This window comes from Hesperophylax consimilis, chromosome 16, assembly GCF_061612785.1.
Source record: "Hesperophylax consimilis isolate HC1 chromosome 16, BYU_Hcon_1.0, whole genome shotgun sequence".
In the NCBI taxonomy this organism is placed as follows: domain Eukaryota; kingdom Metazoa; phylum Arthropoda; class Insecta; order Trichoptera; family Limnephilidae; genus Hesperophylax; species Hesperophylax consimilis.
Genome location: NC_142851.1, coordinates 25986771 through 26012962, shown reverse-complemented (window position 1 = coordinate 26012962; position 26192 = coordinate 25986771). Strand labels below are relative to the sequence as shown.

General features: G+C 35.4%; 2 protein-coding genes and 1 non-coding gene across 4 annotated transcripts in view; 2 read left to right on the top strand and 1 right to left on the bottom strand.

Moving 5' to 3' along the window:
* The window catches only part of LOC149416944 (luciferin 4-monooxygenase-like), a 38709-nt gene extending 25946 nt beyond the window's left edge, over positions 1-12763 (top strand). Inside the window, exons 6-7 of the mRNA XM_089641079.1 lie at positions 9854-10081; positions 10662-12763. Of these exons, the coding sequence (XP_089497205.1) occupies positions 9854-10081; positions 10662-10961 (528 nt within the window). The 3' untranslated portion in view covers positions 10962-12763. The remainder of the gene's footprint in view (positions 1-9853; positions 10082-10661) is intronic.
* A 1207-nt stretch (positions 12764-13970) lies between these two features.
* LOC149416942 (zonadhesin-like) lies at positions 13971-25969 on the bottom strand. 2 transcript variants are annotated; one of them, XM_089640695.1, is made up of 5 exons: positions 23694-25969; positions 20429-20659; positions 19787-19969; positions 17259-17441; positions 13971-14266 (listed from the first exon to the last, which is right to left on the bottom strand). In XM_089640695.1, the coding sequence occupies exons 1-5, from the start codon at positions 23773-23775 to the stop codon at positions 14061-14063; spliced, it is 885 nt and encodes a 294-aa protein (XP_089496821.1). In that variant the 5' UTR covers positions 23776-25969; the 3' UTR covers positions 13971-14060. The 2 variants fall into 2 exon arrangements, with proteins under 2 accessions (XP_089496821.1, XP_089496820.1); XM_089640694.1 differs by lacking the exons at positions 13971-14266; positions 23694-25969 and having other exon boundaries at positions 16808-17441; positions 20429-21250.
* Positions 16978-17095, top strand: LOC149416943 (U5 spliceosomal RNA). Its single transcript, XR_016303464.1, has one exon. It is a non-coding gene; the product is annotated as a U5 spliceosomal RNA (small nuclear RNA).
* Positions 25970-26192: the final 223 nt, after the last annotated feature.

The following is a 26192-nucleotide window of genomic DNA, read 5'->3' as shown; positions in this document are numbered from 1 at the left end:
CCCGGATCAAGGAAAGGGGACAAGGGGCAAAGGGGGGTGAAGGGTACACATTTAAGGCTATTCAATTTTAAACCTCACGCGCAACTATCCCCCCCGCCTTGAAAGGGTGCGAAATCACCCCTTTTAAAACCGCATTGTCATGGCATTTATCATATAAACAAATTAACATAACCTACAGTTATCCTAAATTTCCTAACCTACATTGACTAAACCTAATGCTACTAGACTACTATTGAGTTGGCAAAGGGTATAGCCGTATTACTGGGCGAATGTAAGATCCCAGCACTGTTCTGACACGAGCAACACGAATTACTCCATCTTTTGCGGGGAAAACTTCATCAATAATAGCTAACGGCCAATGTAATGGTGGGGCGTTTTCAGTTCCCACTATTACTACTAAGCCGACCTTTACTGGATTAGTAGGAGTATTCCATTTTGGACGTACTTGCAAAGTATGCAAGTAATCTAATCTCCATCGCTTCCAGAATGATTGAATTAATTTATCGAGTAAATCATGACGCGATAGAAGGTTTAAATTATCCTTCTGGATTTCCATGGCGGGCAGGTTTTTTAAGGGAGTTGTCGTCAAGAAGTGAGCTGGCGTTAACGCAAGGGGCTCGGAGGGGTCTGAAGAGAGCGTTCTACACAATGGCCTCGTATTCAGAATGGTTTCTACTTGTGCAAGTACTGTAGTTGCCTCTTCAAACGATAGAATCTGATCTCCTATTACCCGAAAAAGATGAGTCTTCATACTTTTAATATTGGATTCCCAATTTCCTCCAAAGTGGGGTGCTATTGGCGCATTCAAATGCCAGCTTATTCTATTATTGGCCAAAATACTTGCAAATTCTTCACCAAAATGTGAAGATGACGAAAATGCGTGCAATTCATTCAATTTTCTCTTGGCTCCTACAAAGTTAGTTCCGTTGTCTGAATATAAATTTGACACAGGACCACGCCTAGAAAGAAATCGTTTGAATGCGTTCAGAAAACATTCGGTGCTCAAACTTGATGCCAATTCAAGGTGTATAGCTCTTGTTGTCAAACACACAAATAAGCAAATATACGCCTTTTGAGAACGAATTCCACGTCCGCGTGATACGGTTACCCTTATAGGCCCGGCAAAGTCTATACCCACATGCGTAAATGGTTTTATAGACTGAATGACACGACAATCTCTATGATCCGCCATTAAAGGTGCAATTGTTTTAGGGCGTAGCCGAAAACACGAATTGCATTTATGTACTCGATTTCGAATTAAACTACGGGCTGACAGTATCCAATATTTTTGCCTCAAAATAGACATTAATAATGCGGGACCCGAGTGACAATGAATTTTATGATAATGATCAACCAACAAATTTAAAACGTGATCCTTTCGCGGGAGAACTATGGGGTGCTTTTGATCATAATTTAAATCCGAATTAACTAAACGACCTCCCAACCTTATGATTCCGTCATTCAAGAACGGTCTCAAACGTTGAAATACGGGTTTACACGTCTTTCCTTGTTGTAGATTTATCAATTCCCCGGGAAAGTACGCTCGTTGTATTTCGCGCAATATTTTAAGCTCAACGAACTCTAAATCTGACCCACGTATATATTTTCGATATGGCAACACCTTAAGAAAACGAAATACGTAAACCAAACATCGTAATAATTTATTCCACGAGGAAAAGCGCTTTGACAGGGTTAGAATATCATATTCTTCTAAACCAGAAGTCATTACTAACGAAATAGACTTCTGTTCGGGTGGTTCTGTGACCATGTTGACATCAAATGTGGTAATGGGCCACCGTTCAGGCCTAAATTTCATCCACGGTGGGCCATGAAACCATAGCGGGTGATCTAAAATTTGATTGGGGGTAAGCCCTCGTGACAGACAATCAGCGGGATTATCTGTGCCTGCGATATGATTAAAACAGGTAGCTGATAATTCAGATTGAATTTTAGCAACTCTATTAGCCACGAATGTCCCCCAACGGTGCGGAGAAGACTGAATCCAACAAAGTGCTACAGTGGAATCAGTAAATGCGTATATATTTTCAATTTTCAAGCGTTTTTCTAAGGTTTCTATTACGTTATGCATTAATTTTGCAAGTATTAATGCAGCGCAAAGTTCTAATCGTGCGAGAGAAACAATTTTCACAGGAGAAACCTTCGATTTTGCACAAGCAACATGTACTGAAATTGCTTCATGATTTTGGACATGGAAATACACTATACCTCCATATGCCTTTTCGCTGGCATCTGCGAAACCAACAATGGTTACGATGCTACTGGACGTGATGCCAGTATGGCGCGGAATTTGTATTCTATTTAGTGAGGAAAGTTCCTCACAGAATTGCGTCCATATCCTTACAATATCGTCGGGAGGCTCATCATCCCAATCGCATTTGTGTAGCCACAATTGTTTAATTAAAAGCTTGGCATATAAAACGACAGGCGCGATGAAGCCCATAATATCCCATATTTTTGCGACACAAGACAATATATTTCGTTTTGTACAACCTGTTTTAGGTGTAGAAGTGACGAACGAGAATAAATCGGAATTTGGTGACCAGTATAAGCCCAATATTTTATGCATGCTTACTTCATCAAATTCCTTTATCGCTGATAAGCGATGCGAATCTGGAATAGATTCCAGAACATTTTGCGAATTGCTGGTCCACTTGACAAGGTCAAATTGGCCAGTCTTCAATAATGCGATTAACTGAGAGGACGTTTCCTTTGCACCCTCTTCAGTTTCCATACTATATACAAAATCATCCATATATAAAAATTCTTCAATAATTTTCTTAGCCTCAGGAAAAGCTTCTCCTTCATCGGAGGCCAATTGCCTGATAGTGCGTAAAGCTTGAAATGGGCTGGATGTAAGACCAAAACAAACGCGGTTAAACTCATAAGTTTTAATATCTTCGCTGGGCGAGAAGCGATACAAGATTCGTTGATATCTCCGATCACTATCTTTCACTCCTATACACAAAAACATTTTGCGTATATCAGCTGAAAGAGCTATTGGGAATACACGAAAATTCATAATTATATTAAATAAATTTCCCTGTAAATTTTCCCCACTATATAAAATATTATTCAATGACACGGAAGTGCTTGTTTTTGCGCTAGCGTCCAGGACTATTCTCAAACTGGTCGTGATTTTATCCTCTCGTACAACTCCATGGTGCGGAATTATGTATGAAGGCATCTCATTTCCTTCATTTGAAGTCCTGAGAGTCAAATAATCCTTCTCTAAATATTCATTGATAATATTATTATAAGCTTCTCTTAATTTTGGAGAGGCTTCCAATTTACGTTCAAGGCATAAAAAACGTTTCTTTGCCATTGCAAATGAATCCCCAAGGGTTGAAACATCCCCTTTAAATGGCAAAGTTACTATATATCTTCCATTTTCAGGATCTCTTGTGGTTGTTCTTTGATATATTTCCTCACATTCACGATCTTCAGGACTTTTAATAGACGGTACGTTTACCTCTTCTAATTCCCAAAATCTTTTGAGACAAATATCATCTGGTTCTTCTAGCATGGCACAACAAGATACGCTAACATTATCCTCAACCCGAGTTGGTGCTGATCCCAAAATAACGTATCCTAGAACTGTTTCTAAAGCATGCAGATTATGCCTCTGAAAAGGGTCTTAGTAGTCTTGGTAGTTTCAACTTTTTTTCTTTAGTAGCCATTATGTATTTAGCAATAAATAATTAACCCAAATAATTAATTATAATTTAAATAACGCTATAATTTAATTAACGCTAGCGTAATTGATTAAAGTAAACAATTCTTCTGATAAGTGTTTCCAAATTAAACTCAATAACAACTGAATTATTATTATTCTTGTTTACCAACTATTATTAGAGGTCGTTAATACATACCTACGTACTTAACGCTAGCGAAGTATGTACTCGTATTATTAGAATTCAGTATTGAATACAAGTACCTACTTACACAATACGATTCCTTGCGTTAAACCAGGTACCTACATACACGATTAAATTATTGTCAACCTATAATTTGCCACGAGGAATTAAATGTAATTCGTTTTTAATATAACTATTTGACGGACTAAATTTTAACCCATTTATAATGCAAATGCCATGATTTTGGTACAAATAATGATTATAGATTGCAATTGCGAACGAAAGTAATACAATATAACCCGGTTCGAAATTGGACCAATTTGATGGTTGTGCGGAAATCTTTCGTACGCAATTGTGCGGGGGGTTGCGGTAATGCGGATGCGATATAGACTAAGACAAATAAAAACGAATTGAATTGCCTTAGTGTTTTGCGAGAGGAAAATGAGTAGGAAAGGCCAAAAGACTTACCCTGGTCTCGTTCTCCTTAAGCCGCTGGTTCTGCTCTCTTATCAGTTTGCATACAATTAACATTAACACTTAACACAAAACAAAAAACACAGTGAAATTCACTGCGGCGGGTAAAACCGTTTCACTGGACGATTGTGCTCCAAAATGATCACAGCCGAGTTCAACATATGCGGGTTTCAATATGACACGAAATGTTCGCGGGTAAGATGCAACGATAACACCTGATAACAATACTCCTTGTCTCTGGGCCCGGATCAAGGAAAGGGGACAAGGGGCAAAGGGGGGTGAAGGGTACACATTTAAGGCTATTCAATTTTAAACCTCACGCGCAACTAGCATATTTGAGACAGAAGCGGCATTATACAAGTTGTAACAGCACATACCTGAAGGATTTTAACCAGTGATTCCTGAGCATATTTGAAGTAAAAAATGTAGATATCCGATGATGATTCTATTCAAATAAAATTAAAAATATTTTTCCATTACACAACGCAACTGAATAGTTGGGTACAGCCTATAATTTGAACCGCTTCAGAAAGATCACAAAAGCTTCGTTCCTGGACGGCCTACGTGGTCGAGGGGTAAGACTCTCGACTAGCAAGCGGGAGGTCGCGGGTTCAAATCCCGGCGTGCGCCAATAAATTTTATTTGATTAATTTGTGCTATTTCACAAATTACTCATTAAAAATGAGTGGAAGATACTCTCAGTATCGCCCTGGTGTAAGAACGCCATTCAGAACTGAAACGTTGCTTGAAATGGCTTTGGCCGTGTTTGGTGAGCAGATTTGAATAGCCAGGTACTTTCCCACCTTACTCTTCCCCATCTCCTTTCCCTCCCTGCTACATTCAGCCTCACAAGATACCCCAATTGTGAATGCCAGTCTCACTGGCTGCAGGCGGTTGGGAGCAGTTTGGACTCTTGTTAAAAAAAAAAAAACTGTATCAGAGTACATATTGATTGTAGCAAATACCCTATAGTATTAAATTATACCTCCAGCGACATGAGTTGTCTTGGTTTTCTTTTCTTAACGGTTTTTTTGTGAAATATAATATTTATTATTTTATATTGATAAATTATAGAGGTCGAAAAAATAGGTGACCTAAAAATAATACAACCTTATTGCTGTTTTTTCTCATGCATAAAAAAATATTAAAGCGGCTGTTAACTCTGTCTTTGACGGTTTAGAAAGGTGATAAAAAAATATAACAATTACTATCATTAATTCTATTTATGTAAGCTTTAATGAGGGCTAAATAATATCACAGGGTATTTATTGTTTATTGTTTATATTATTAAAAAAAAAAATTTACAATAGCCCGTTTAAATTCAGCCAAATTCTGGAGATTAGTAAGAGCTGAGGGAAGTCTATTCCAGATGAGCGGGCCTGTTACACTAAAAGAGCGATCATAGTAAACGGCTCGATTTGACCTAGAAAGTTTGATTAGACGATTACTAACATCTAGATCTGCTGACCTTAGAGTAACTGTCTATTGCTTAAGTTTTGTCGGACACATAGTTCCGATATATAGGTTGGCGCCATTCCTTGCCATGCTTTGAATGTCATTAAGCAGATCTTAAACTCTATTCTTTCAGGGCATCGAAGCCAGTGAAGGCGATCCCTTAGAAGTGGGGTTATACGACAATACTTAGATTCACCAAAAATCATTCTCGCCGCGGCATCCCACTTAATGAAATCGTTACTTCCGAATGGTTATCAGATAAAGCCTTCTAGAATTTAGTGAATCCACCGCTAAATAACACAGACAAATTATAAATTCCATATTGAAATGAAAGGAAATGCTTTTGACACGAAATGCATCCTCCTTGTACTTAAAGTTAGCCACTGTTTCGGCCTAAGGATATTCATGAAAGCGTAATTGGCATCTGCTAAAAGCCTTTCACTCGCGGTGAACCGGCGCGGCGCCTTTGTTACCAAGTTGTAGCAACTTTACTTCAAAATTAATGGTTTTCAAATGGCTCCGTATGCACAATAATAAATGACCCCATCAATTACGCCATGTGGTAAGGACGCCCTGAGAAAAATAATTTCCCTCAGGGCCTATGTCATCTTTTAGGAAGCTGTGTGGAGGATCTTTTTTAAGGAAAGGAAGGGGAGGAAGTTCTGGGAAGGCAAAGGGTATGAGGGTTGTGTAGGAATTTAAGGATCAGTATGTCCAGGTGTGACGGACAAATGAATATTTCCTTCTCACTGCGACACAAGGCAATGAGTCGAGAGACCAGTTGGAGAGGTCAAAGGGTCTCCCCGAACCAACCTCTCCCGATCTGACATACCACGCAGCTACTGGGTAGGCACATTCTGACCACATCTCACCCGATGAACCATTATTAATTCAATTTTTTTTGCATCCTGAAAAACTATTTCAAGTGTTTTTGTTGTCTGTAGTTATTACATCCGTAAACTACACGCACAGAATTTTTTTTATCAATATTGATCTCAAAATAAAATAGGAAGCGCAAAACACCGCCACCAAGTACTAAATATATTCAATTTGCCGCCATTGAAAGAAATGTCACTATGCTACACTAGTGCCTCTAGCGACTAGAGTTTTTGATATTGCCAATATATTACTGGAGTTGGACATAATATTAACACATTGTAGTCGGGCGCTTCAAGCAATAGACTCTAGCCTATAGCGGGTGTTTTTCGCGATTAGCGCAAAAATATATCGCTTTCTTAAAATTGATACAATTTCTAAACCAAATAATATTTTCGATTGAAATTTTCAAAGAAATCATATATGACATTTGATCATCAAAAATAAATTATAATTGCTTTGATTACATCATAATTTCACCACATTTCAAAGCTGAATATACAAACCTGATATTAATTCAGTAAATAGCTTTCAATATTCAATATTTGAAAATTCCATGTAAAAGATAACATGTTTATTTATATCATATAGTTGTATAATAAATAATAATATATATTTGCCATGCCCGCAATTTTACAATCGCTGGATGTGTTAAATCTGATCGCGTAAATATTAAACAGTGTCGCCTAAGGCCGAAGGCGAACACTCAATAACTCATAAGTTTAATTTCTTCTTGTCAAAAAGAGTCTTTTGCGGTTGCCTCGCCTAATTGAAGAGCCCATTCCACTTATGAATGATAGTATTTATTCTTTCAAGGAATCTGTACACTTCATATGTTGATAATCCATCACACACCATAAGTGCATGTATCATTGGCTTGTAAAGACATTTTTGTTGGGATAAAGTCCTATACAATGATAATATATTCAAATAATAAAATACCAAACAGTAAACAAAACAGTGCGAGCGGTGTGAAAAATAGTCCAATATGTGAAATGACTCAAACTAAACTGGAGATTGAGATCGCATAAAAACTGTAGATTTGTGGCCACGCCTTTGCAAGCGGCACACTAGCTAATCCGGACGAGGCATCTCAAATAACGTCGACAGAGTGTCGCCTAGCAGCCAGGTAGCAAATTACTCTTCAAGTCGTTTTATTTCACGCTGATAACAAACCCGTATAATGCCGTTTTCCGCCAAAAACCGACAGTCGACAAAAACGGCATTTGCCGTGTCCCGCAGTTGACCGACAGTTCGCGAAAAAACGGCAAATGCCGTGTCCCGACGGCAATGTGTTAATATTATAGGGTATTTAAGTTTAATCCTCATATAATGTCAAAAAATCTGGCAAAACTTCACGATCATTAGTCATGCCTATCATTTTTATTCATTAAATAAAAATTAATTGACATCTACGGCGATGATATCTAGAAATAGTATAAAAAATATACAAAGCCAATGAAAATATTTATTCAAATCTTCAGATACATCTTATGTCTATAAAGTCAAAGTGATAAAAACAATATCTTTTTATGTGTGAATTGTTGAACCTTGGTCAGTACATAGTTTCAATTCAAGATCATTACAAGTCATTCTTTGTTTGATAATAACAACTGTGTGTTTTTTATGTTATGAAGTTTGTGACTGAGACAAAATAAACATTTAAATCCATTCAAGTAATATTATGGCAACAGAAGCCAGTCTGTGACTTGTATTTTTATAGTGTATTTATAGTCCATTACACGAGACTTTCATCAATTCCCCCACTGTAAAAGGTGATTATTAATTTGCTAATCCATCTGTGACCACAGCACCAACTTTCATAATATTCTTCATGCAAACCAAACACCTGCTTGTTGCTTGTTTTTAATGGTTTGCTTGTAGAGTTTTTATAGCTGAATTAATCATAATTTATCGATTGTTTATATTTATTAATTTCTATAAAATCTGTGAGCTTGAAATTGCTTTTTATATTGATTGTTGTTATTGTGCATTTGATCATCATCTGAGCTATACTTGAAGCTGGTGAAAGTGATTTGGGACTTTCCATACATGTGTTACAGGTAGTTGTGCTGTGTTATGCATTTACCTGTATAAAACCTGTTTGTATTGGGCCTACAGAAATGTGTTAGTGGGTAACTTGTTCATTGTGCAAGGGCATCTGAGGTTTATAACATTTTTTTATCATATGTATTTCGTATGATGTCAGCCAATAAAGAATTATTTTATTTTGCATTTGCATGTTATTTGCATTCTATTTTAAATCTCAATTGACTGAAAAACTGCTAACCTAATGAACTCATTTGTTTTAATGCACTTTAACCGACTATTGTTAAAGTAAATTGTTAGTTAAAAGTAAGTGTTTTGTTAAATATTTTAATATATAATATAGCTATCTTTACACGTGATCTGCTTGTCAAAGTGTATTTGAATATACATAATATCGCCCTAATGATAAAAGAGCACTTGTGGCAATATTATTCTGTATTAGTGTTTTTGAGTGAACGAAAATGTCATTAATTATTTTATAGAGCCCTCCCAAGGAAACTGGATTAGACCGCTAGAATTGTCTACATTTTTATAGATAGGTGTCAGAAAATTTGTTTACAAACATAAAAGATACCATTATCTCATTTGATAAATAATTGTGTTTTCATGTAATTCACTTCACAAATTCAGGTTTCCTACTGTGTAAGGCAGTGGTTCCTCAAGTGTGTTCTGCAGAACTTGGGAGGTCCCCCGGAAGGATCATAGTGGTTTTAAAACTGTCCTTAAGTTACAAAAATTGTGTTAAATGAAAATATGTATGACCATGTGAAAAATGCATCCAGAACGAATGCGAGGCTGATGTAAGGGTAATAAGTAAGATTAACCTACCGGCCGGCTCGCCTTTGTGAGTCACGATCAGGCACGCACTGTAGAATAAAGTATAGGATGGATAAAAGTCGTTCTGTGTAATTCACATTTATTTCGACAATCATTAAATACAACATAGTGTCATGAAACCTTCTGTGATGAAAAAAACACATTGGATATTCTAACAGCATTATTGAAACAAAATCGAAATTGTTCTAGACGAAAACAAAGTCTAGAACAAGACCTAGTTGTTCCCCTAGGTGAAAACTGCATGATGTTAGTTAGTTCTCGTAATCATAGCATTTTGTCTGTTACAGGTCATAGACTTAAAAAGTGGTGAGGCGTTGGGAGCCAACAAGGAAGGCGAGCTGTGCATCAAGGGGCCTATGAACATGGCGGGCTACATCGGGGACGCGGCCTCCACCAAAGGTATTTTCGACGCCCAGGGCTGGCTGCATACCGGGGACATTGGCTACTACGACGAGGACTATTTCTTCTATATTGTGGACAGGCTCAAGGAGCTGATTAAATACAAGGCTTTCCAGGTAATATTATTTATCTTACAGCTTCGCTCATGTTTCAAAACCCCTTTTTTCTTACTGAAACAATATTTTGCATAAAAATATCCTTTGGACCTAGAATTTGTGTCGTTGTTTACTGCACACTCAATGCTGGGACCCTGAGCCAAACTGCAAAATCTTTTTTTTAAATAAATTTTCTCATTAAAGTACAGTGCCTTTTGGTGTAAAATTTCAGCATTAATTGGTGTATACTGCTGGCGCTCTTGCAAGAACCACAAAAAACGCTTGAGTCTAGGCATGCAGCGGACAACTGAATTTGACGTACCAGCAAATGATGCAGCTTGATTTTTTTCTTTCAACTATCGAAAATAATGGCAGATTATAGTGGTAGTCAAATAATCGAACGGCGGATTAGTGAGACATATTACAAAGTATTTGAAAGAAGAAAAATCATATTCACTAATTTTAGAAATTGCGTTGTTATGTCACGCTAGACTCAACATGGGAGTTGGCATTAGAAATACTTGAGATATAAGTGGAAAGGGTTAAGATTGAAACAAATAGTTTAACGTAGGAACTTTCATAAACAACAATGTAATTTCAGGTGCCCCCGGCAGAGCTGGAAGCGCTACTGCTCCAACATCCAGGAGTAAAGGATACGGGCGTAGTTGGTCTCCCGGACGAGGTTTCCGGGGAACTCCCCCTCGCCTTCGTGGTCCGGCAGGCCACCTCCAACGTCACAGAGAAGGAAATCCAACAGTTTGTGGCCAAACGGGTCTCGGCGCATAAACGGTTACGCGGAGGAGTTGTGTTTGTCGATGAAATTCCCAAAAATCCAAGCGGGAAAATCCTCAGACGGGAATTAAGAGACATGCTGAAGAAACTTCCCAAATCAAAGTTGTGAAAAGTTTCATATTATAATAATATGCTAAAGACACACAATATAAAAATTTTATACAATTTATATATTACCATTTTATCTTTTTTACTTTTTTGGAGTAGAATTAATTGTTTTTATGTTTTGTTACCAAGTATTTTATTCTCCATTGTTACATATTATGTTAAAACTTTGTTGTGCACTTCTAGTCAAAGTTAATTTTTTTTATATATTTCAACATTATGTATTTAATTATTATGTACATATTTTAATTTTCCCAGTGATATGTTTAATGTTTACACATAGAACCCAAAGACGCAATGGTACAAAGAATATTTCCTGTCGATATGTTTACTTGGTTTTTATTTATCATGTCTCTGACCATTTCTTATTTCTAGGGCCGTAATAAACGGGTTCTAAATTAGTGATGAACTGAGGTTATGGAAAATCACTGTACATATATTTTACCGGTATTACAAAATAACATTTCATCAATGCTGCCTCCATAAGCGGTCGATGGCTGAGTTAGCATCGCATTTGGGTCCCACCCAGGCGTAGTGTATTCAATTCCTCGGCTGGCTAAGTCCTCCATCACAACACAAGCAACATTTTCCACTTACTGTGGTTGTAGTAGGAGATTTTCAAATATTGTAAGGTTTTTCGTAACCCGGAAATGTTTGTCCTTATTTTAAAGAATAAAAATAAAACCAAAAAGGCAGCTGAAAATTTTTAATCGTCACATTCTGATATACAAGACCTTTCACGTTTATCAACCTACCTATAATGATAAAAAGTACATCAGAATGTGACCATTGAAAATTTGTTGCTGCTTTTTTGCTTATGACGGCAGAATTATCCACTCTACTCATTGCGTTATTACTCTTCGTTTGCCTTGGAGGGCCGTCGGAGAGTAATATCGCAATGAGTGGATAATTCTGTCATCATAAGCAAAAAGGAAAGTCAGGTACAACTGAATGTGAAATATATTATATTGGAATGTGGGTACCTTTCTATACATTATTATCAGAAGTTGAATACGGGAGTTTTTTTTTTAAAGTTGGTGTTAAGATTATTCCAAATGGTGTAGAAATGTTTTACACTATTTTCCGAAATGAGACTGGATTTTTTAATACAAAAAAACAAAAATTATCTGCTATACAGACAAAAATTAATTATTCTGAAAAATTACAAATAAAGTCTTTTACCTATTGGATAATTGTGAATATTTCTATTTAACCATAATATTATTGTTAACTAAAACAATATTATTATTGTAATGGAAACTTTATTACATAATACTTTTTTTATCGAATAAACTAAGGACGGGTTGTTTCAAATTTCAAAGTTGATTTTCAAGTTCTGTGAAGGTTCTATTCAAGTTATATTATTATATCAATATTGGCCAGGTGCTTCACAGTACTGAAATAATAACAAAACTTGAATAGAACCTTCACAGAACTTGAAAATCAACTTTGAAATTTGATGAATTGTTCAAATTCTGTAAAACAACCATGTCTTCTACGAGGATGAAGAAATTAATTGATTTACAATGCTGGATTACTAAATTGAATGCTCAGAATTGAACTATGCTACCTCAGTGTTAACTTGAATAACTTGTTGACTCAGTGCTAACTTAGTTCAAATCGGAACAACTTTAATCCAGAAATTCCATTCATGTATCAAAATCATGTTTTTTTCTGAACCTGTAACATTTGGGGTTATGTTTTGAAAGTAAAAAATTTCACATGTTTGACAACTTAGAAAATATGACTCAATTTTTTTTCCTTTTGAAACTGCGCCATAAATAAAAAATAAAAACAAATTTGAAACACAGTTTTATTTACTAAAAAATCATTTACCCAAATTATAGTAATCGTTGTGACTTACAAGTGAAACTCTCTTATCCACTGGAGCGATGGGGTATTTACAAAATAAATGACACGATGGTGATTTCCGGGTACGAAATTGGTTTAGGATTCGGCCGCGCTCATTCAAAAAATCATACCACCGAACATATAAACTGCTTATTGTGGTTTGAAGCCAACGAATCCACCTCTATTTTATCGTTTATCCCATATTTGTAGGTTTTATAAAAATTTCTAATTTCGAAATAAATATTTTTAAATTGTCTATTTAAATTCACCCGGCCATCGTTTAAGGCCTAGAGCGATGAAACTTAAATAAGGGTAGCAGTCGTTCGACTGGTTGTAACAATAAAATCCTCGTGTAAGGTTCACAAAATATATTTTTCCAGTCCCTTGATAAACCTTAAGTATGTAAGTTCACACAAGGCTATTTTTTTTTTTATTTCAAGGGATGGACCAAACAAAAATCCAAATGTGAAATAGTCCATAAGTATTCGAAAATTATTGTTTTTAATTTTGGGACTACACCACACACTACACACTACACACCAGATACTAAGTTACACACACCACACCAGATACTAAGTTCGGTGAGCGTGCTTTTGCCGTGTCAGGACCTAAAGCCTGGAATGGACTGCCACATGATTTGAGAATGATCGCAGACTCGACAGAATTTAGGTCTAAACTTAAAACGCACCTTTTCAGACAGTCGTATCCATAATTTCAGAAACCTCCACTTTCACAGTTGACGGCAATTTAAATTTAAATTAACAAAATGTAAAAAATACTAAAAATAAAATAAAATAAACAAAAATAATAATTAAAAATAAATAAATAAAAATGATAACAACTAACAATTTGTAGGCTTTTAAGACAGTTAAAATACATTTAAATTAAAATAAAAACTATAGCAGACTTAAGATCATGCGACGACCAGTGTTTTTTGATATAGTGTCCTCTGCGTGCAGTTCTATCTTTTATAAGCATAAACTTTTTAATATAAGTGTGTTTGTTGGAAGTGACTTGCCAGGTAAGTATGTTTTGGTATCATTTCTAAATAACAAATGTAGATCCTAGGAAATAAATTGTACAGCGCCCTTGAGGTGATTTTTCACAAAAACGGCGCTCTACAAATTATCCAATTATTATTATTATTATTATTATTGATCACAAATTTGATCCATTTTCAAAGGGGGTTTTGCTTACCACATATTATATTAATGTGTATTTATAATTTCTTAGCGTTTTCTAAATTTACTTTCTAAATTACAAAGTCTATCTGGTACTGACACTTCTGGTCGACATTTCTGCAGTGCTCTGTCTTGCACCGGCATTGCGGTTGGCAGATGTGGAACCGTATCCTTATTGAAGCACACGCCAGCAGGGGTTCTGTGACGCATCGCTCATCCTGGCAGAAGCCGGGGCATGCCCCGTACACCTCGTTCTCCTTGCACTCAAATGGGGGAACGGAAAATAAACAAACTATTATTATGTATAGTCATCATCCGTCCCACGTGCCATGAAGAATGGGCAATCTCCTACAGTGAAAGAGTATTTGATAATGTGAGGAATCATTTGAAATTGGAAAATTTCCAATATAGCAATATGCAAGGCGTAAATTTCGCAATACACAAAGCAGCATTATGGTGAAATGCTGTTTGGTTATAAGCAAAAAGGCAGCTAGGAATTTGAAAAATTCACTTTCTGATGCACTTTTTACTATAATAGGTGAAAGGTCTCATACCTATACCAAAAAGTGACTTTTACAAATGCATACTCTTTTATTATTCAGACTCTTGACGTGACCTGGCTCAAGTTCACTTGATCATGCAATTGTGAGAATGTCGCAATATACTATGTGGCAATATGCGATGCGGCAATATGGCAATAAGCAATGCAGCAAAATGACAATATTCCAGATGGAAATATGTAATGCATCAAAATGGCTATATCATTGAATGGAAGATACTATCACCCTAGTAAAAGACCACCATACAGAATTGAAACGTAGATTTAAATGGCTTTAACTATATTTGGTGACCAGATCTGAATAGCCAGGTACCTCCCCACTTTCTTTTTTACCCACGTCCTTTCCCTCTCCGCCACCTGCAGCCTCACAACATAACCTAATTGTGAATGTTGTCTCAGTGGCTCCAGACAGTCGGTAGCTGTTGGGATTCTTGCACGGTATTTACATCACATAAAAAAGTAGATGGGCTATATACATTATGCAATGTATAAATGAAATAAAATAAGACCTGAAAAAAAAAGTTGATATTGTAATGCATTTTATAGAAAATATATATTTTATTTTATTAATTTGTTTTTTTTTAGTAGAAATATGTTTTGCATTTGATAAAGGGGAAATAAATATATAAGTCAGATCTCCTGCGACATAATGAAATAAACCAAAAACAATATTAAAAAAAGGGTTGGTTTGTCAAGCTTTGTATTTGCACTTATACCTTGCCTACTCCGAAAAGCCGTCTTAATTAAAACCCTCAATATAATGTAGGTATGTACATTGTACACACAATAAGAAGACTCCGTCGATTCGGGCTATGATTTCGAGTATCTAACTGCCTGATTGCACGTTCCTGATCGATAGTCCATCCCAAGATGGCGGCTTGGGCGGGCGTTCTGGACTATTGGCATGAAATCGGTCTGTGAGAACGGCATCAACCAATATTTAAATCAAATGATATTTAAAGAAAAGCTACTTAAATTGAGAAAAATGTTATTTTCTAAACTTCATTTTATTTAAAAAATTAAATTTGAAATTAAAATTTGGTTTCAGATTCAGCCATTCAAAAAATCATACCTTCGAATATTAGTATGTAAACAAATAAACTAATTACTGTAGTTTTAGGCCAATTAATCTATATTTCCTCTTTTATCCCATGTTTGTAGGTTTGTAATTGAGATATTTTTGGGAAATAAATTTGAACAAACCGTCTACTGAAATTTAGGCATGCATCGCTCAAGGCCTAGAGCAATGAGACCTAAATATGAGCCATCGTTCGACTTTGTATTAATTTAAAAAAAAATAATGCTGGATGCGAGCGAACACTAGATTCAATTCAATTTATTGTTTTAAAAACATTAAAACATTGTTAATTTCAATTCCTTTTTAATGAAAGACGTAGGTATATTAATACACTAGTAGTAACAGAGCTTGCCTTTTAAAGGCAGCTTCATTGATGCTAAATACGTCCATTTACGAATTCATTCTGTTCAACAGCTTTTGAATTGCTCTCCCCACCGGCATGACCATTGGCATGTTAGTCTTGCAGGCTGGGTTACAGATTAGTCTATGCTGTGGGTTACGGAGATAACCATCGGGAACATAGAAATGAATGCTCTCCATGATATATTCTGAACTCTCTTCAATATGAGGGAATACTTTACCCAGTGTGGAATCCAAATTACCGACCTACTTTCAAGTCTTCTCCTTGACAAGGAATTATGAGAACCAGGCTATGCCTAAAATTCCTCCCAGAGCGCAGAACAAATCCCAGCATTCTTAATGAAGTGCTACAAATCAATGCGAGCATGAAATGTCAGCCTTCTATCAAACATGAATCCAAGATCTTGTGATTTCAAGAAGTATCAACATTATCATTTATCTGTATTTGTTTCTTTCTTTTTAGATCTTGTGATTTCAAGAAGTATCGACATTATCATTTATCTGTATTTGTTTATATCTTTTTAGATGTTGTGATTTCAAGAAGTATCGACATTATCATTTATCTGTATTTGTTTCTTTCTTTTTAAATCTTGTGATATCAAGAAGTGTGTAAGTATCGACATTATCATTTATCTGTATTTGTTCCAATATCCATGTTTCATCCATAATCTAAATTCTCATGTAATATTTTTATTTGAGAGATACAAACTAAGGACTACACCACCTACACCCTGAGATTTATTTTTTTACACAGCATTATTTTTCATCAATTCATTTTGTAAGGATATTTTGAAGAGGTTGAACATTGTACTGGGGTATGTATTTATTTTATTTTTAGGGAATCATCAGTTATAAACCAACTTATAGCTAATATTACTAGCTACATGTAATATGTTTTATTATTTGTGCGATGGAGGTTAAGCAAATGTTCGTTCCATGTAGAATATTTATTTAAAAGTAATAATAATAAGAAAGATAATATAATATATAGATACTCAGATTTAACTTCAATAGCGAATAAATCTTTTCCCTTTTACTAAAGATTTCCGTGGAGGGGAGCCCTCAAATGAGTCTATAAACCAATTTTATAGATTCTCTTAATGTAACGCCATATTTTTCAATCCATCAATTTTGCTATATTTTCTTCCGCCCCTGTTCATTACTTCGAATTCTTGCATGGCTATCATGTAAAAAAGGTGTTATTGTATTAAAATTTTTGACAGCTGTCGGAATCGGATCCATTGCCTTTTTATATAAAGAGTGAATACTAAAGACATTCCCTGATGTCTACACAGATTCCACTGCTGTCCCTCTTGAAGTTGAGTTTGCACTTGCAGGCGGGTTTGCAGTCCTCAGGGTCGGGCACGGCGCACTTGTACTGCCGTCCGATACTGGAACACGTCTCCGGGGGGCACGGGTTGTAGCACAGGTCCAACTCCTCGTTCTCTAAGCATACTGGAAATATAACATTTTTATTCTAGCGCAGTTGTGTGGGGTGTGCAATATTTATGTATAAATAAATTTCATTCTTTCAAAATCTAACAAATCTCCAGCACTACTAAATTCTCAAACCCCAAAAATACCCATCAGATTTGGATTTTTTTTTGTCTGTTGAGCACCGGCTTATCCAATCGGCAACCTGAAATACATACTTTCTGTTTGCCTATTTTTTCATTCTTAAATGTGTATCTATATACGTTCATATTATAATATAAATAGTTTTTTTTCCATCTCTACGAATTAAAAAAATACATAAAAATCATTCATATTTATTGCCAACAAAAATTTTAGGATGGAAGTGGGATTGTGTCAACATTCAAAGGCTATTTAGGGTTGTGCTGCCAAAAAAGATCAGAAACCACTGGTCTTCCTGGTTTACCGCCAAGGTAATCAGATCGCCTTAATACGCCTCTATGTGTACAATGAAACAGTGATATATTATATAATGAGATGACCTAATATCGTATAATGTACTTTGCTGGCAATCAAATTTCAATTCCCACAGCGAGCGCTGACTTATCTATTCCATTACCCTCCTCGCAGGCAAAGATTTGGATATCTATATTTGTCAACTTACGTGGTACTGTCGATTTTTCAGTTGTTTTTAATTTAATTTAATTTTATATATAAAAATGAAAATAAAAAGCACATATATAATCACCGACCTATAAGTCTCTTAAGCTCCTTCTCAAAAATATTTTAAACTGTCATGAAAAAGCCAATTGTTAAATTTTTGGAAAAAAACAAAATATTATGACCATCCCAATTTGCCTTTCGGGAAAATCTAAGTACCGCTGATGCCATAGAAAATTTAACAAGTATAGCCATAAGGAATATAGTTGATGGGAAAAAATTATAATTAATTTTTTAAAAAGAATTAATGTGGCTGAACAGGGGCTTAGTACACTTCATTAGCCGCTTTTATATTTTTTTATGTACGTATGAGCAAAAAAACAGTAAGGTCGTATGTGGGAAATTTTATATAAATTTTTAACGTAAAAAATAGTTTTAATTAAAAAAATAATTTTAATTTCAAATAAAATCCATTAACACCTCGACTCTGGTGATGGGTCTGATTCGACCCAGTGTTTTTTAAATAAAAGATTTTGCCGCAAATATCTCGTTTAGGCTAATTCCCTTTTGTCTATTCTTTCATCAAATATTTACCCACATTCCGACTCAAAAATGATTAAAATCGGACACGTTTTAAAAAAGTTATTAGAATAATTGTGTATAAAAACACGCAAAAATTCCATTTCTTCTCAGTTGAATTCGAGCAGCCGACGAAACAGCAAATCTCTTGCTCTGTCCTTCCGTCTTTGTCTCTCACAGTCCCGCGCAGATGTTGTCAACCATTTGGGCACATTTCTAGTATTGTGATTTTTGTTTGTGACTTTGTTTAAAAAGCCTTTTAATTTCATCATTTCAGCCGGGTCAATCTGGACCCACCATCGCCGCATGTGTTTTATTTTGAACCTCCGGGTATTACGTGTTAAAATGTATGAGAGAAAAAAATGTGCACAACTCATGCCGCTAGGAGGCGCTGGTGTAGCAGATTGCCATCAGAATGTATGGGAAACGTCAGAAGTTGGTGGTAATATTAATATTATAGGGTATTTGGCCACACTGATGTTACAAATTTTAACATTTTGAGCTATTTTAGAATCATACAAACATGACAATAAATTATGGTGCCAATATCCCAACTTGAAAACTGTGGTACCTACCTTGTGTGGTATGTTATCAAACCTGGACTTTCAGACTTCTGATACCCATCCTTGTTAGCAGGGCCAGCCCTGGCCAAACGACGTGTGGCGCTACTAAAACCCTCAAGGGCGCTGTGTTGAGTATTATCGGGGCCTTGGCAAGTCGGTGCCCGGAAGAGACTGCTCCAATTGCGGCTGCACATGGCCGGCCCTGCTTGTTAACCAACCGGAGATAACAAATCATAAAGGTCATGGTGCACTTCTGCTAGAAGAATGTTCTCTTCACAAGGTTCTCAGGAGTACAAGCACTGGTGCTGCTTAAAGCAACGCCTGATGACAATAGTTGCAGACTAATCTCCATTAACTCTTTAAGAAGGTGGGGCCTTAAATTGAATGAGGTGCGCTGCAGAACACCGGACATGTGGTCGAGGAATGCTCACTCCATTCATTACACGGCAGGATTGATATGGTCCAGAGGGCGACTCCTGACGCCATAGACTGACTCGTAGAGTTAGATGTTACCTTCAGAACCCCACCCCCATTACACAAAAGAATAAAAACTCTTTAACAATACAATAACAAAGCCATAATCACCACACTCTGAAAGTGGCACACATTCCCGCTCTGCATTTCTGAAGAAGCCAGGTTTGCAATCGCAGCCCGGGTCACATACGAAGAAGTTACAGACTGCGTGGTATACGAGATCTCCGCAATTATCTGCGCATAGAGAGACACATTCGCTGAACTCTTGGTTCTTTCCTGGGCATATATTAAACCCTGCAACACAAATACACAAAATTATTTATAAGCATCTATTTGACAGGGACTAAAGCAATTAGCAGATTATTTTTCTGTACTTAAAAAAAAAGTTAACCACCAGTTGATTAATATCAAGTTGGCACCACGTCACCTAAGTAATCATATTTCCATTCAGCCAAAAATCACCGTCCTAAAAATTAGATACTGTGCATCGCCCTTGTGAAAGACTACCGTTCAGAATCGAAATATGGCTTCAAATAGCTATAGCCATGTTTAGTAAGATCTGAATAGCTAGGTACTTACCTTCCTCTTCCCCGTCTGCTTCCCCTCCCGACTACCTTCAGCCTGACAACATACTCCAACTGGGTATGCCGTAGTTCCTCTGTCTCTGGTAAGTTTTAGTTTTTGTACTTCACATACTACTTTTATTCCTCCAACTAAATAATATATTATTTACGTGGTATTGAAAATTCTTACCGCATTGTTGTGGCTTGACACATTTATTTTGTTTATTCTTCAGGTATCCCCTTTGGCAGATACACCCGGGATTGCAGGCCGGGCGGCAGGCGATGTCGGTCAATGCAAACGTGTCACATTCTCTGACGCACGAGACGTTTCCACACTCCGTATACACCTCTTGCTTTCCTGGACACTTTGGGGGACCGGGAGACGATACTTTTGTGCATTTGGTAGGGTTTGGCTTAGATTCTGAAAAGATAAACTTAATAGTACTCAACTGCTGTCCCTTTACAAATAGCGATTGAGTCCCACTGTTGAATTTGGCCGCCACCTCTGGTCTGGAATAAAACACTTGAAAAAAACCCTGACTGCAGAAACTGGTGGTCCGTTTGATATATTCCACTATCTTAACAATAGGGATTGCAATATTTAGAGCACAGGCCTCAGATGAAAATGCAGTCCTTGTTCTACCTGTATTTCGATGGAAGATGTTCTGAGGAACTAGTCTCATTGATCCCTTCGGCAGCATAGTCGGGAAACATGCCAAACGAGCGCCCAATATTTTTACATGGTTTACGTTATTTGTAACATGAGAATGAGTCATTTCTACACTCATTCTTGAGATCAACAGCACGGCTGTGAAAAGATTTGCCCCTTCCCCTCCATTCCCCCTCCTACGACGTGATTCCCTTCAAGACCCATTTTATATCCTTCCTCTCCTCAAAAAAATCCTTCACACAGCATCCCCAAAGATGACATAAGCCCTGAGGTAGATTCCCCACATAGTAGATTACTTCTGACGAACATGATTGAATAATATCCATAAAAACAAAGTAATAAAAAAAATACTAAGGGTATTACTTATATGTTACCCAAAAGCGAAAATATTAATAATCCTTCTCAGTACAGACCCATTACATGTTTACCGACAATATACAAAATTTTAACCTCTTGTTTAACAGATTTAATATATACTCATTTAGATGAAAAAAATATTTTATCTGAACAACAAAAAGGTTGTCGCAGAAAACATATGGGATGTAAAGAACAATTAGTTATCGATTCTGTAATTCTAAAACAGATTCAAACTCGAAAACGTAATTTACATACTTGCTATATAGACTACCAAAAGGCTTTCGATAGTGTCCCGCACTCGTGGCTGATCAAAGTATTAAAAATATATAAAATTAACCCCATTATTATTAGCTTTTTGGAAAATATTATGTCCTTTTGGAATACCAATTTACTTATCAATTTAAAAGGTAAGAAAATAGTAATACCGGGCATTTCAATTAAAAGAGGGATTTTTCAAGGAGACTCATTGAGTCCTCTTTGGTTTTGCTTAGCATTGAATCCTCTATCTAAAATGTTAATTAAAAGCAAGTTTGGAATAAAAGTTAAGGGTAATACAAGGGAGAGTAGTACAATTTCGCATTTATTATTTATGGATGATATAAAATTATTTTCGAATTCTGAACAAAATTTAGAGAAAATGATCGAGGTAGTTAAAAACTTTTCAGATGATATCAAAATGACATTTGGTTTAGATAAATGTAGAACGATCCATATAGAGAAAGGCAAAATTGTAGATGGGGACGAGAGTATATTTAGAAATTTCCAAATTACTAGTATGAAAAGGGATGAGGTTTATAAGTATTTAGGATACCCACAATCAAATAGATTAGACCATAGTAGTATTAAAAATGATATTAGGATTAAATTTCAAACTAGGATAAGGAAAATTTTAAAATGCAATCTATCTGCTAAAAATTTAGTAAAAGCAATAAATACTTGGGCAATACCTCTATTAACGTACTCATTTGGCATAATTAAATGGTCTAATACAGATTTAGATAACTTAGAAAGATTAATTAGAACTACGCTAACAAAGTTTAATTGCCATCATCCAAATTCAGCTATAGAACGAGTTAATTTACCTAGAAATTTAGGAGGTAGAGGTATAGTCAAAATAACTTCTTTGAAACATAATCAGGTAGAAATGCTAAGAACTTTTTTCCATAGGAAAGCTCATAGCTCAGAAATGCACAAAATAATTTGCAAGGCAGATAGAAATATTACACCTTTAAATTTATACGATGAGAATGCCAACATTTTTATAAATCCCAACCAGGAATTATTAGATTCCTGGTCAAATAAAATTTTACACGCAAAACACTTCAATTATCTCAACCAAACGTATGTTGACAAAATTAAGTCAAACAAATGGTTGAGTATTGGAGAGTTGAGCGCAGAAATAGAAGGATTTATGCTTGCAATTCAGGATAGAGTCATTAATACTAAAAATTATAGAAAGCATATAATCAAAGATACAAATCAAATTGATGATTTGTGTAGAAAATGTTTGGCTTTTCCGGAAACTATAGAACATATTATATCGGGATGTTCTATATTAGCACCGTCCGAATATACATTTAGGCACAATCAAGTTTTAAAAATAATTCACCAAAATTTGGTAATTAAACATAACTTGATTGACTGCCGTAATGTAGTACCATATTATGAATACGAACCAAATTCATTTTTAGAAAACGAATTTTATAAAATATATTATGATAAAACTATACTAACAGACCGAGCGATTAGTCATAATAGACCCGATATAGTTTTACATGACAAAATTAAAAAAATAACTTATATCATTGATGTTGCTATTCCAAATTCCTGTAATATTCAAAAATCTGTTAGTGAAAAAATAAGAAAATACACAGATTTAGGAAATGAAATAAAAAGAATTTGGCATTCTCAGACTATAAAAATATTACCATTCGTTATTTCGGCTACTGGCATTATACCTAGCTCTCTAATTAAAAATTTAGACGTATTAGATCTATCAAAAAATTTATATATAAAGATGCAAAAGTCGGTCATTTTGAATACATGTAGGATAACAAAAGATTTTTTAAATATTTATGTTGAGGGATCAGTAGGATTTATAGGCCCTGTTAGAAGTTCTACCGAGCCGAACCCTCTGATATGAAAATATCTGGAGACGGTGAATTTTTTTTTTCCCATTTGATATCTGGTGATTTGACGTGTTGTTGTTCTTGTATTGTTTTGTATTTATTTTACTTATATAATGCACTTACATAGTGTTGATTGACTAGCTGATCATTTGTGGAAAAGTGAGTGGAAGGGTTAAGTTTTTCCTTTGGGGAAGACTTAACCCGGACAACTAAATCGGAAGTTTAAAAAAAAATGTAAATGTCAATAATTGTTTGATGACATAATTTACTGGAATTTTTTTCACATTTTCTCAACTTACCGTCACAATCATTTCCGAAGGCAGCATTGGTAAACAATCCAACAATAAGAATTGTTATAAAAGGCTTCATAATGATGACCATTTTTCTGTAAATAATAAATATTGCAATTGAAATATTACTTACATAATAATATGGAGTATGTATCCAAAATGGTGGGGCATATTTTATAGGTAATATTCCGCATGTTTCACAGTAGTAGATATTCTCAGTATCACGCCAGAGATATTATGTTTGGCCAGCCTACAATAATTATATTCTTTATTTAGTTGGGTTTGCAGCGACAAAATGTTTTCAAAACATCCGACAAAACAAAAATATTGGGTCGTGGCCACAACGTGTTTTATTTTTGATCTGCCACGGAAAACAAAAACCTTGTGGCCCTGCCCTAAACAAGAATTTTGTGACCGACCAAAATATGTAGATAGATTTTCAGCCGAAACTGAATTTCGGCTTCTCTTCTAGTTTCGGCTAGTAAGTTTAAAAAACACTGTATACCCCGAAATGAGGCGTTTATATTGTTACACTGAAATAAATGGCATCAACAAGTACAAATATTGGTTTTCTTTTCGCGCCTTTTGGTTCATGGTAATAATATAACGGTTCGTCAATGTAGGTAGTGTAGGTATCTACTTTAACTATATTAAGTACACAAATACAAAAGACCTTAGAACTACTAGTAGTAAATGGATCCGCTTAGTCTAATAGTATTTATGTTAGACAATTGCAATTTATTCAAATGGTAAACTTTGATATAAAAAAATGTTGTATTTCATCTTATTTTAAAATTATATTTAAAATTTTATTTTAAAATAAGTTATTCTAGAGGCATTCACTCGCATCTGAGAAAAGCCAATCTTGACCCGACATATCACGAACGCAGGATTCGGCTGAGTCGAAGTTACGACTATTTCTTGTCCCAAACCGAAACTTCTGTTGGTCACTACAAAAAATATCTGGAAAGGTCTATGTGCAGTGCAATACCTTCCATCTGTAATATTTACTAAAAGTACAAAAAATATATAAAAATATGATATTTTTTTGTTTTCTGCAATGAAAATAACCAGTAATCATTATTTTACAAAACTGTTCTAGCCCTTTGTACTCCAAATTAAGTTTTCTATTGTAAAACAACTACTCTATAGAGTGTTATGTAAAAATCTGAGGAAAAATTACAATATTTTTAGGAAACTTAGAAAAAAGACAAAATTTAGAATAAGACGATCGAGGAGATGGTGAACTGAAGGAGGATCGAAATCTTCGGATCATAGACCAAACTTCCGAAATTGGACTGTTCGTAGATACTGAACTGCAGAAATTGTACCACCCGGATGTTTTTTTTACCTCAATACCCTTTTTGCATTGGATTCGGCGTTTTTGCATATAAGATAGTTCTCCATAGTCATATTGTAACGATAGAAAAGAAAATTCTTACTACTTTGAAACATTTCTAGCACTTAGGCTATTCCACTGAAGTATTCTGACATCCTGAAGAGTCATTTTGAATAAATGATTTGAATATGGAAAAATAGAAGCAGCGTTGGACGGTATAATAGTTTGAGAAGAAATAATGTCAGTTAGAAGCATAATAAGAGTTTGGATAAATGCAGAATTGTGTTGGGAGAGTTTTTCAGAAAGTTTTAAAGAGTTCATTGAGGACGGATTATTATTGTTTGTACACCCATTTGTGGCATTTGAGAGAGATGAACCATCGGGATTTAAGAGTAGTGAGTTGTGTTTTTGCTGATCGTATCCAGGAGCCAGATTAGAGATTGGGTTTTTGAATGTGAGTTTAGTTAAATGAAAAGAAGTTGTTGTAGAGGAGGGAAGAGGGTTGGATCAGGAGTTGCTGGATAAAGCCTCAGCAAATGAATTTTTGAAAGGCGGGAATAGTTAAGAAGCCTGCAGAAAAGACAAGTTCTGAGAGGCCATATAAATTTTAATAGTTTTTTGGCAAGATTGTTCTAGGCAAGAGTAGTTGATAGCTGTATGTGAGCCTGAGCAGTTAAAACAGTTAAAACAGTTAAGTTAGTTAGTCAGAGGAGGAAGAAGGACACTGGTCAGCTACGTGGTTTTCTCCAAATTTAAAACATCGGGGTTGAGATCTGCATGCAGCTTTGGTATGACCAAAACGGCAGCAATTGAAACATTGAGTGGTGGGATAAGTATACATTTTAACTGTTAATGAGTTGAAGAATAAATATGTATATAAGGGATGAGATTGACCTTCAAAGATAATAACGACTGATTTTGAGGGCTTCCATGAAATTATTCTTGTAATCAGTGGCGGTTCGTGACTTTTGGGTGTACTAGAGTGCTAATATTATAAAAAAACGGCATTTCTGATGTTGTTATAGCTGAAAACGATTTTTTATTTTTTTTTCAAAAAACGATTTTTTGTATGAAGATTTTCAGGAAATTTCAGTATAGCCGTGTGCCGCACGGAATTCCTGAAAATCTTCATACAAAAAATCAATTTAAAAAAAAAAAAAAAATCGTTT